The 12402-nt window shown below is 41.3% G+C and overlaps 1 protein-coding gene across 3 annotated transcripts in view; it reads right to left on the reverse strand.

The window, feature by feature from the left end:
- rtkna (rhotekin a) overlaps positions 1-11661 on the reverse strand; it is a 59015-nt gene extending 47354 nt beyond the window's left edge. Inside the window, exon 1 of one of the 3 annotated variants that reach the window (XM_030738389.1) lies at positions 11257-11656. In XM_030738389.1, the coding sequence (XP_030594249.1) occupies positions 11257-11367 (111 nt within the window). In that variant the 5' untranslated portion in view covers positions 11368-11656. Of the gene's footprint in view, positions 1-11256 lie in introns of all 3 variants that reach the window. The other 2 variants (XM_030738390.1, XM_030738393.1) reach the window with 2 other exon arrangements.
- Between the last annotated feature and the right edge of the window lie 741 nt (positions 11662-12402).

Below are 12402 nucleotides of genomic sequence, written 5' to 3' on the forward strand. Positions count from 1 at the left end.
CCATAAACCCCAACAGGAGCAAATAATACCACAATAAACTTGTATAAGGTAAGGAAAATAAACAAGACACATAAACGTTAAAAAATAACAGAAAGCTAAATATCAAGAATACTAAATGTAGAACTATAATACAAAGATAGTCAAAACTAGAAAAACCCCAAACGTCCCCAAAACTCAGACGACCATGACATCATCATATCAATATCACCAGATCCCACGAATCTGAACACAGTATTCCGAAAGTTCATACCGACAAATTCACAAATACAAAACGTAATAATACAGAGATCAAAACTGTCTTTATTTCTTTATATAATTCAGCCTATGTAAAAAGTTCAACGCTGTCTTTGGTCGGATGGTGGTGGCAGAACAGGGCAGGGAAACACACTGGGGCCTCAGGCAGCCATGCCCCAACCCACAACAAAGAACTCTGACTATCATCAAAACCAAATCTGAAATCTGAACTCCACCACGACTCCCACTCGCTTAAATTACACACACAGACACACCAGCCCACACTTACATACACAAATGCGCATCTAGACATAAATAGATATAAATAAACGCGCGCGCACACAAGCCGTGAAGCTGCAGCAAAAATGGTCTCCAATTTAGACAAATGTGGTTGATCAAAGCTCCTGTCTGACTACAGCCCTGTTGTTAAAATGAGACGGGATTATTACAGACTTTTTCACACATTCAGGCAGATTTCTGGTCACGCAGAAAAAAAAAAAAAAAAAAATGTCCTGCCAGATCACCAAATCAGCCGCTGTACACCACTGATAAGATGAAAGGTCAGATACATTAAAATGTTTTGTGATTGCTCTGATCAAAGTAAGAACAGGTGCACAGAAACAGAAAATCTGACTCAACAGATTAGAATATCACAAGACTTCAATTACTTGGCTGTGTTAGGCTATGTTACGGCAGACACTGCTCAACATGATGACAGCCGTGTGTGATGAGCTGTGAAACCAGACATCATTTCATAAGGAAATCCCCCAGAGGTCAGTTCTCAGTTACAGAGCATGAAAAACCTGCGGCGACAGCCACAGAGTCATAACTCAGGCACAGAGACAGTGTAATGACATTGTAAATCGCAACAACAGTCTAGCTTGTTATTAGGTGTATCGGCTTCAGTGTGATACACTTAATAAGAAGTCTGTCCAAAATGATGGAGCTTCTGCTTTAAGATTAGGTAAAGGGGATGTTGTGATGATGTGTGCAACGTTGAAGATGAAAAGTCAGACATCTGGCTGCAAATCATGCAACAGATATTTTTCTTTCACTGGAAATCCCACACGGAAATGGATGACTGCATTACAATCCAAGGGTTAGCTTACAAGATCTGGGGGGAGTCAGGGTAATGGGTCAGGGAGTGTTTTAAGTGCTTAGTTGGAGGATTGATCTTATTTCTCAATATCCCCCCTTTTACTAATAATTGTGAAGGAAAAACAGACTCACTCACACACACACACACACATACACACACACACAGAGAGAGAGAGAGAGAGAGCTGTAGAGACAGTTCAGCAGTTCAGCTGCAGTTTGGCTGCTCCCCAGAATCATTGCTGACTTTCAGGAACACTACCTCAGCTGGTCACAGGAGACTGCAGCATCTCATCACTCTGAAGGACCAGACATCTCAGTGAAAGAGGAACTCTCTCGTTAGGAAATTCATCTCCATTGATTTCTTGCCTCAGGGGTGCAGGCTGTGCAATATACAAGGAGATGTGTGTGGCTCTGAGAGGATGTGCACACCAAGGCGATTCATTTATGGGATTTTTTTTTATGTGAATGATTTTCTAAAATTAGTATTCATGACTGTAACATGAATATAAAGTGAACATTGAAAATTGCAAAAAGAAGGTGAGCAGGAGGGGAGAAAGGCCCGTCTGAAAGGCACCTGCTGAGGAGTGTGAAATGGAACAATGGCTCCCCCTGCAGAATAGCACCTGTAACAGCAAGATTGGAGCCCTTTAAGTGCAACCAAGGAAACCTAATGTAACACTGCAAGTTGCAGAGTACTTTACTGAGAAATAGCCCAAAGTGAAAAGCTTTGATGTCAGTGTGTAGTGAGCCTAAAAACCTCCAATCTGCAGAAGTAAAAAAAAAAAAAACCACATGAATGTTAAAGGATGTAAAATGCTCCTATTTGTTTCCAACTAAAAAACCAGACATGACAAAGATGACTTTCACAGACATGTGAGAAGAAAAAAAAAGGAGTAAAGAGAACAAGACTCACACATCCAAATTTAAACAGTCTGACTTAAAAAGGCTGAAAATCTCTGCTTTTATTAGGTGTGAGGTCACTTCTGCCAGACTATAAAACTTGTTTTTAATCAGAGCTCAGTGCCAAGAAGATGCTTTTTCTGTGGGTAAAATCCAAAGCAAGAGCCACAAATCGAAACATCTGCAGAAACAATACAAGAATCTAAGCACCTGCAGAGAAAACATTCAGGAAACTGCAAATCAAACAGACAAACACTGCATCTTCATACTGGGTTTAATACTTTTGCCAGCTTGGAACGAGGAGGGGGAGAGCCTAATGTGGCATTTTAATCAAAAAGGTATGGAAGGCAGCATTACCTTGAACTAATCTTTCTAAAGGTCTTTGTTGTTTATAAATTCACCCCTTGTTTCAGAATATTCAAGCACCAACGATTCAGCACTGAATTAACTTTGTGATAAAATGATTCTTCCATATTCACATGACACCGTGCAAATTATTTATCTTGCAGCCGCTAGCATCTCTTCGGTTTTCTGGCCGGCTGACGAGTTGTACTCTGAGGTATTACCTAGTGAGGGCTGAGTTTGGACACAAACACACAAAGATAATAATGCATAATGTCCCCTTTGTGTAAAACCAACAACACTGCTGATTTTTTTTTTAGTGCTGGTTTTCTTGTTAGTGACGTAGTAATTTAGTTTATCAAACTTCAGAAAACGATAAAAATCTTCCATCAAAATTCTTCAAAGCTCTAAATGCCGACTTCAAATTACCTTGTCTTGTTCAAACAATGGTTTACAGTTGGTTAATTATAAACAATACGTTTATCTCTGATTACATTGTATTTCAGTGTGATGTACAGGAAAAGTCAAACACAACTATGATAAGGTTGCATGCTGTGAAATACCATTAAGGCAGTTTTTGACACATTGGTGCTGTTATGACATTTTGAAGCACTGATTGCCCGTCCTCTTTTACTCCTGTCAAATGATGCAAACTGGCATTCGATCTGCTCTACCTACTACGAATGATTTTTGGCAATATGACTGACACACGAGCGCTTTTTCAAATCCAAATGCACTTCATATTTGGTGGTATATTCACAGAGGCATTTGCAGTATCATTCATATCTGACAGCATGCATAATTAAACACCAAAAATCCACACTAGTGAACATCTAGACTGGTCGCTTTTGTTCCTTCAGGTAGGCAATAACGGAAAAATTGGGACAGGCCAGAGAAAATAACTGCTGAGACAACAGCAAAAACACAACCATACAACAACATGTGACAGTGCGCCGTCTGCCACTGGGCCCAGTAAATACACACATTAAGACGCGGGCATGCTGGCAGGGACTTGTACACTGCGGCGCATGCTGGGGAAGCAGACATGCATAATAGAACCATCTGCTCTCGTAAAGTCAAACACCTGCTTGGCATCAACAAAACAGAGAACATCGTTGGCGTTTGTGCCCCTTTTGCCCTCTCCTCTCCACAGTAACATTCAGAGAACTCACGATCAGACTGCGGTGCAACAAATTTAAGATGGAGCTGTGAATTCAAAAATCAATGCCGCACTAAATTATTTGGTACAAAGAGCAACACAATACCTACCTCCTCAACATCCACAGTTTATTGGTTATTACATGCTGTTCACTGTAGGGTGCAGTCGGTCATTTACCTTGAACCCATCACTTTGTATCTTAGTGAGATTACACAAAATGAAAACAATAGCTTGACTCAGTGCAGGAACAGGCATGCACAACACACCCACTTGCCCCTGTGAACATTTCTCAGTATTGATTCCTTTCATTGTGCATTCCCCTGTATGAAAGAGAGTGGCCCTGACTCTATCTATTTCATATTAACTTTAGGTGGTTATGTGATATATAGAGCCCAGAATAATAAAAAAAAAAAAAAAAGCCCCTTTGTGGAGAAAAAAGAAAAAGAAAAAGAAAGAAAGAACAGAACAGAAAAAGGTGTAGCTCAGTGGGCTAACATAGACATGCCCCATATCCTTCAGCACTACTGAATGTGTGGAATTGAAGGTTAATGACTTGTCCCTCGTGAAGTTACAGGCTAAACTTAGAATATGAAATGTTGCAATGAACCCACACAGCGTGCAAAGTATTTTTTTTTCTCATTCTTGGCTTCTTTGGCTTCTAGGGCCATGCAAGATGTAGGAAACCTCAAACCTCAGGGGTTTTATAATTTCATAAACCCAAATTCCACACACAACATGCAAATGCCAACATCTACAAAGATTTCTATTTCCGGCACAGCATGTTTGTCAGAGAATGGCATTTTTCCTCATGGAGACAAAGCCTCTCATGTTTCTAAGCCCTCGGTAATAAAGGGGCTGACGACAAGTGCCTTGGACGGTAAATGACACCACGCACTGGAATTTGGGTGTGCATGTGTGCCTTTTATCAATGTTTAACAAAGCTGCTCTCACCGGGGGGTCTTGTGCTAAAAGGAAGAAGATACTTTTAGCGTGAGACAGGTCAAATTCTGTTTTACAGTCTGCTAGCGTTGGGCTGAGCAGGTTAAGAACAGAGGTGAACAATGAAAAGAAAAAAAAGACTGAGAAATAAAAGAATATAAACCAAATAGCAATCTGCTGTGGCTGTCCAGAAGTAAAGAGCGGGTACTTCCTCTGTGTAATCTGGATCAGAAAAGTGGGTTAGCCCTGAAGTACATGACAAAAAGGACCCATTTCCCTGTTTCATCGGGGGACCTAAGCCTGAAAGTAGTGAAGTGGCCCACATGATATGGCTCTCTTGGGGAGGGAAGGTGTTAAGGATGATAGATTTAGAAGAACAAGGACATGAAAGCTCACAAGGGCTGGCAAACAGGTATAGAACAAAGGGTTTACCTGCTCTACATTTCATTAAATTTACCATTCCTTTCATATAATCCAGAGGAAATCACATCATTCTGTCTTATTCAAAGCCTATTCTGGTTCACTTTATATTTTTGTAATGCAATGTCATTCTTGTTCATACAGTCTATGTGAGCTCAGTTTGCAACAATGGCTAAACACAAATCCTTCCATTGTAACATTACCCTTTCCCAATATTAAAGGAAATACAGGGCAAGAAGGGACTTGTATGGCAACAGGTCTGAGTTACTCTGACTCAGTACCTTTATCCACTTCACTAACCAAGGTAGTAACTGAATGAGAGAGATCTGATGATGCATGGAGGAAGTTTCCCATCTGGGGCAGTGGGAAAGTATCCAGTGATTAAGCCTCCTCCATGTATCTCTCTGTCTGTCTGCTCCCCGAGTCACTGCCAGTAACAGCCTCACACAGGACAGCGTATGCTGAGTGAACAAAGGAGAATATGCAATGGACCTTGCTCAAAGAGACACTGCTGCTTAGTCACTGTCTGTATGTGTGTGTCTGTGTATGCGTATGAAGCAGCGGGCAGCTGAATGATCACATGAATAACTAATGGCAAGTTCAAAACATCAGCTCTCATTCATAACGCTTGTTGGTAAGGGGGCAGGGACTTGACACTGTGCAGACATGTAGATACAGCTGTGTGAGCTAGATACTGGCCCTAAGTGTGACTCACTTCCTCTGCGTGTCTACACGTATATTGTACACGCCTGCTCTCCTACTTTATCTTCTCGCCTTGTTCACAACGAAGCCCTTTAATGCGCGAAAACGCCCCGCAGTGTTTAGGTGGGGTTTACTTGCAACATAAGCAGCAGACCCTCAGCTGTTAAACTGCACCCTGACACCAGTTGCCACATAGAGACACTAACCACATTGCAAGACCAAAACACTTATGTCCTCACACAAAGCCAGCCTACTCTCCATTCACAGCAATAAGGATGTGGAGCTGGATCACTGAACTAGAACACTGTAACAAAGCCACAATTGAGGGCAAGAAGACAGTGATTGCCTAAAAATAAAAATAAAAAAACTCAAAATAACCCCCGAGATGCATTTTTATCTTTTACCTTCATGAGGTTAACCATCTCTCCAGCCCGAGCATTCAAAGTTTTGTCCAGTCAATGGGCCTTATAGATAAGATAAGGCTGCAAGGAAAGTGCTGCCAACAGGAAGACATTCTGTATCTCTGAGCCTAATGATGTGTGCATGTGTGGCTCATAGAAACCGCAACAAACAGGTGTACAGTACATTTAGATTTTTCCTCTGGCAAGTGCAAAGGCTCGTGAGAAAATAAATGTTTAAATTCAAACGAATGAATCATTAAGGTTGTAATGGCAATTTATTTTATGTTCTACTGTAATTAAACGAGGTAAGTGCAGCACAGGAAGAGAACAGAGACCTTAAGGGCTTTTGTAAGCACACCTAGAGGATGGCATGACTGTCAGCTGTTTCTTTGAATAGCTCACTGAGTAAATGAATAAATTAGAGACTGAAATCACTATAAGGACATTATGAATGTTGGTGAATTTTCACATCAAACAATAGTTCGTTGTGTTAAATAATAAATGACAACATAACCTTGCCTTGCTGCGTGAAAATAATGGAAATAAGTGTGTGGGTGAGTTCAGTAGGGAAAGAAATTAGAATCTATTTAATAGTTTATTTGAACAAAAACACTTTGTTCTCACTGTCACCAAACTTATTAGGCAAACAGTCCAGCCATTACCACAGGGAACAATAGCAGGTCATTGGTTGAATTTTACTCATGGCTGGAAGAAACTGAGATTAAACAATTTTTCATTTGTGCGAGGACTCGGAGGCTGTGTGGGAAAAAGCCCTTCACAATGATGTGGCCACAAAACCCGTGTAATAAGAAAAGTTAAACATTTACTAGTTGAAACATCAAACCCAGAAAGTCTCCCAGCAGACAGCTCCAGTGGCGGCGCTTTGTTTAAGAAGAGAGGTTTTTAGAATGGCTAAACCTTTCATTGGCATCTCTCCTGTACCCCTGCAGTGTTAAAAATGCCAGAAAGCCCTGAGGGTACACACGTGAAAAACACACGCGCGTGCACACACATGCACAGAACTCTATGTAGGGCAGTCTTCAAGAGGTTATTCAAGAATTCAAGAAAGCAGAGTATCCAGTCTTCAGAAGGCTTCTGAGCCCCTTCCCGGGCATTTCACGTCCCAGAACAGTGTTTTGTTTTTGGCTACAGTGCAGTGTCCATTGTTTTTGGGTTTTTTGGGTTTTTTTTTTTGGTACACAGGCCTGCCTTGAATGTGAGAATTTTTGTTTTAGCATTCCTTAAAAGTGAGTCTTTAATCGATGGTCTGAGGTGCTAGGTTTTTGTTTTTGTTTTGTTAGGAATACTGTTTTCCCGACAACATCTACACGACCTCCCTCCTTTTGTGTGTGCATGGAGGCAGATATATGTGTACATAAAGAGGTCACAGTTTTCTGCCAGGCCACATTAAACACCAGAGGCGGTACTTGGAGGCTGTTGCCTCTGTGATCTATAAAACACACATCCAAGCATCTGGAGAAAACACACTGGTTAGACAATAACTCCAAAGTGGGGCAAATATTAGCAAGGTGCAACAGTTCTGATCTTTGACACAAGGAAACTATTTCTCTTGTGACAAAGATCAGAAAAAATAAAAATAAAACAAATAAACCTTTCTCTTATTGATATGACTAGCATGTTCTTTAATGGTAGGCAAATGATAAGCAAAGACAGTATTCAAAATTTCACTAAAGCCTCAACTATGTTCACCCTGTGGCTACATGGGGTGGAGGACGGCATGACACCAAAGCCAACCACAACCCAAAGCTGTTAAAGCTTTTTCTCAACAGAAGTGGCAGACTCCCAGACCTTGCCATACGCTGGTGCAGGCTGGGAAAGAGTGTGGGTGGATGGGTGTGTCATTACATACACCTAACCACTTCCTGGCCCTTTTTAGCTGGTGGTGGCCACAGCGCTGTGGACCAGTGTGGTCCATCCTTGAGTTAAACATAACAAGATGTCAGAGCAATGAAATAGTGGACATTCCACCACCACCTCCATAATAACTGCACTATCCCAAGCTCCCACTGCATGCCTGGCTGGCTTCAGCTGAAAGAGCAGAGCTGGTGAGGATGGAGCACTGTGTATGTATGTGTGTGTGTGTGTGTGTGTGTGTGTGTGTAGACTGTGTGTAGAGATACACTGATGGCCTTGTGGATCAGAGTGGAGGGATGTAGAAAGCAGATGTGTTCTCTGCTCCAACTGAGCAGGCAGGAAAAGGATTGACAAGACGGCTGCTGTATGGATATCCGGACATATCACTTGTTCACTCTCTCATTCTTCCAGTTTCTGACCATATTACTCCGTCAATTTGTGATACTAAAACAGTAGAATGCCTCAGTTCTGTGCTGCAGAAGATGTGGAGTGAAAACACTGCAGAGACACCCTGCCAGGACTTTAATTTGTTGATAATGCAGAGACACTCGAACTGCATTCATGCGGCAACAAAAGCTTGCTGTGGATGTAACGTGTCTAAATGTCAAACATTATTTTAAATATTTTAATATTGTATTTGCATAACTGATTGCAGTACTTAAGCAATTTATGGAAATCCCCAAAGTCTGCTACTGTATTTTGTAATGCTAATATTATTATATTATACTACACTTGGTCTTATAAAATCATGCTCTTGGTGTTATTTGCCTCCGGCCTCAGGCACAATAGCACACCCTCATCATGATGGTGAGTGCTTCCTTTAAAAAGTGTGTTATGCAAATTCATAATTGCACTTCTGCATATGTGATCCAATATAAAGAGCCTGGAGTTGATAAATTGTGTGCATGTATTTGGGGGGGGCAGAAGCCTATCTCGTGTTTCATTTGCTGATAACATGCCACTGACTTCGAAAAATTTGAGACAGGCCACCTTTGCATGCACACATTTACATAAGAGAATTAAGTGTTGGCACATTTCACACAAACGTGATAGTCCCTGGCACTGTGAAAACAGGGTGCTTTCACACTGCTTCATTGAAATGCCACAGACTGGTTCCACGGTGGCACTGAGAGAGCCCTAACACAGGGAGCCAGAGGAAGGTCCCAAGTCCCTGAAAGAGGATCATTAGCATTGGCAACAAAGGCAGAGACACAAATTACTCTTGTATGAGAACCAGCGGAAAGCAGATTACAGAGTTAAGGAAGCAATCATTGTTGTTGTTGTGAAAAGAAAGGAAGTCTTTACCCTGATAAATAACTAATACTGAGACCAAACGAGGGAAAGTAATGAGAATTGGAGGTAGAATATTTATGAAGCCAGATTTAAGGATGAATGTTGTTAGTCATTTCTTATCAGTATTTCATCGGTTTGGTTTAATTTCCCAAAAGAGAAGACAAAACAGTACAAAAATATGTAAACACTAACCCTCACCAAAACCCACAGGCCAAATTAATGATTACTATGTAATCAGGTTAATAACTCCTGCCTTGCCCACTAAAAAGACCCAGCGCTATTTCTCATTTCTCTTATAAGAGTGCCTTTGAGGATGTTTGTTTATGCAATCTGCAAGCTCTTTTTTTTTTTGTGATCTTCAGCTCACATCATCTGATAGAAACCATGAAAAAGCATGAGATCATCCTCTCCTGTCTGAGAATCTGTACAGACTTAACCACATTAACACAACTGCACATCCAGCGAGTGTTATTGGCCCGTTGCAGGCCTGTGTGCCAGATATGGACAGGCTGCTCAGACGCCAGATCAGAGTAAATCTGACTGCAGATCAATACGATGGAGTGTGCCTGACCTCCCAGGGGTTAGCAGTGTTTTCTTGTGACATGAATTATAAACAACTGGTCGACATACAGTGGGCTGACAATGTTTATGCCTGCACATGGTTATAAAGTGAGAGAGATTCAGGGAAGCAGGGGAGAACAAATCAATACCCTGCCTTGATCATTTGCTATATCGCACCATTAACATTCCTTATGTATCCTCTTACAACGGAGTCTCCCCCTCTCCTTCCACGCACACTCTATTCCACACGTACACATTCCCCTTACTTCTGTCTGGTAAAACAAAATCCCCAGTCTGAACTTCCAGAACTGCATACTCTGATACATAGGCTCTGAAAAAACAAGAATATGCCTTTGACTAACAAATCAAAGGCCAGCACTGGGAAATTAATGTGCAAACTTATGACGGCTCACAGGCAAGCGTGCAGGTCTGGAAGGGAGGGTAAAAGCTAGAAAAGACAGGCGCACAGAGAGAAGACTTCTATCCAAACACCATTAAAGTGGATCGTGAGTAAAAATAATTAGAGGTTAGAGTAGAAGTCACTCCTGAGCACTGCCTGCTTTACGGACAAACAGTGGCTAATATGAAGCAGATGCTGACATGGGAGATTTGTAAGCAGGAAGAGGAAAACATGCAGGGAGAGTAGCAATTCTAATCCAGTGACAGACAGCTGAGGGGGGAAACACAGGACTACAGCTTTGACCTAGTTCTCAACTTGTTGATGAAGTATGGCTGGCTGGCCGTCCGAGCGCTGCAGTCAAAAGTGAAACATTTAAAAGACTTAAAAGTGAGTTCACACGTGTTTTGCAAAAAAAAAAAAAAAAGCAGATCAAAATGTTTGAGAACACCCAAACAAGGTGCATAATGATTTAAAGGTGTAATAGATTTAATGAAATTAAAAATGAGCTACTATTTAAAACCAAAAAAGCATCATAACCAAAACTATTTAATATAAGGCTGAACCCAGTGAGAATATTAAAGCCAAAGTCACTGGAAGATAGAGACAAGTTTAAATCTCTGCGGGTACATTTTTTTTTTTTTTTTTTTTTTAGAGAGGTAGTTTGGAAATGTTGCAATTAGAAGTTTAATTTGAAGCCGTGAACGCAGCAGCACAGCTCTCCGGTGCAATTTAATTAAGATTTTGTGCCGAGCAAAGCAGGGTACACACTCGGCTTCAGAGCCAGATTAAAAGTCTAGCAGCTATGTGGGTTTGTTGGGGGGGGAGTGAGATCGGTCGAAGTTGTAAACAAAACTGGTCCTCATTGTTGTTTGTTGCTGCATATGTGTGCGGTGAGACGGCTGCGATAAGAGAAACGGAGAATCAGAGTCTACCTGGGATGTGTCCAGGAAAACGCTCTTTCTGAACTTCCCCCGCCGTATCTCCATTTCAAGGGCAGAGCCGCGGGCAACGGTGGCTCTCGCTGTTTGATTTCGGCAAAACATCGTTTCTGCTTTCTGGCAACTTCAGTCAGGGCAGCCCCGTGTGGACCGTTTTAGCTGAACTTGAATGGAGCGCAAGTGGAAGGAGCCACTGCGAAAACTGCCAAAGCAGCCAAAGCGCACAAGAAACTGGTTGGCAAAAAAATTAAAAAAATAAATTAGGCAACCCCCAAAACACTGGCGCTTCTTCTCATGCGGGAGACTGACACAGATCCACTGGCAGGGCAAGAGCGATTTAAAAGGTCTTCCTTCTCAGCCGTTTTCCAGTTTTCTGAGCACTGTCCTGTGTCCGTCCAGCAGTGACACAGTGACACCCCATGTGGTACAGCTGAGACCTAACTTTGCCCTGTACTGTATCCGGAGACCTCTACCGGTGATGAATGGCAGAGACTTTTACTATCACAATCCAAAAGCCCTGTTGCAGGCCTTTTTTTGATCTATGCATCAGCGGGGATGGATGAAACACACAAAAGTGTCATGTGCCGGGATAGCTTAAGTAGCTATTTATTCTAGACTATACCTCCCAGACCCAAAATATCTAAACATTCATTTATAGCATTCACTATAAAATAAATGAATGAATAAATAAAAATAAGGGAGTAAAAGTGCAATAGGCCTATATTTTGAGAGTTTTATCTGTATTTCCATCTTCTGTACTTACACATGTTTCCTTTTTGTTTTGCACTTTTCTCAAGGTATACCACATTACTATACTTAATTCAATTTGCACGCATACTTTTACTAAGCTACAATTTCTCTGATCTATTTATTGCTCATGTTCACATCACTGTGATGACAATGGAAATCTGTTTTACCGTCAGCTTTAGTTGGCAGCAGATGGCTTCCAGCCACTCATGAAAGAAGGACGCAGGGAGCTTTTTTTTAAAAAAAAAAAAAAAAACATACTTAAGGTTTATAACAATCATTATGTGCTCCTCTTAAGTTCTCCTTTCTCTAATACAGATAATACAGCCTCTTTACAGGGCTGTAAAGATGGGGGTATGGGCTTTACTTTCATGGTAAGACCTTTTTTAAAAT

The sequence above is a fragment of the Archocentrus centrarchus genome, chromosome 9 (genome assembly GCF_007364275.1).
Source record: "Archocentrus centrarchus isolate MPI-CPG fArcCen1 chromosome 9, fArcCen1, whole genome shotgun sequence".
Classification (NCBI taxonomy): Eukaryota; Metazoa; Chordata; class Actinopteri; order Cichliformes; family Cichlidae; genus Archocentrus; species Archocentrus centrarchus.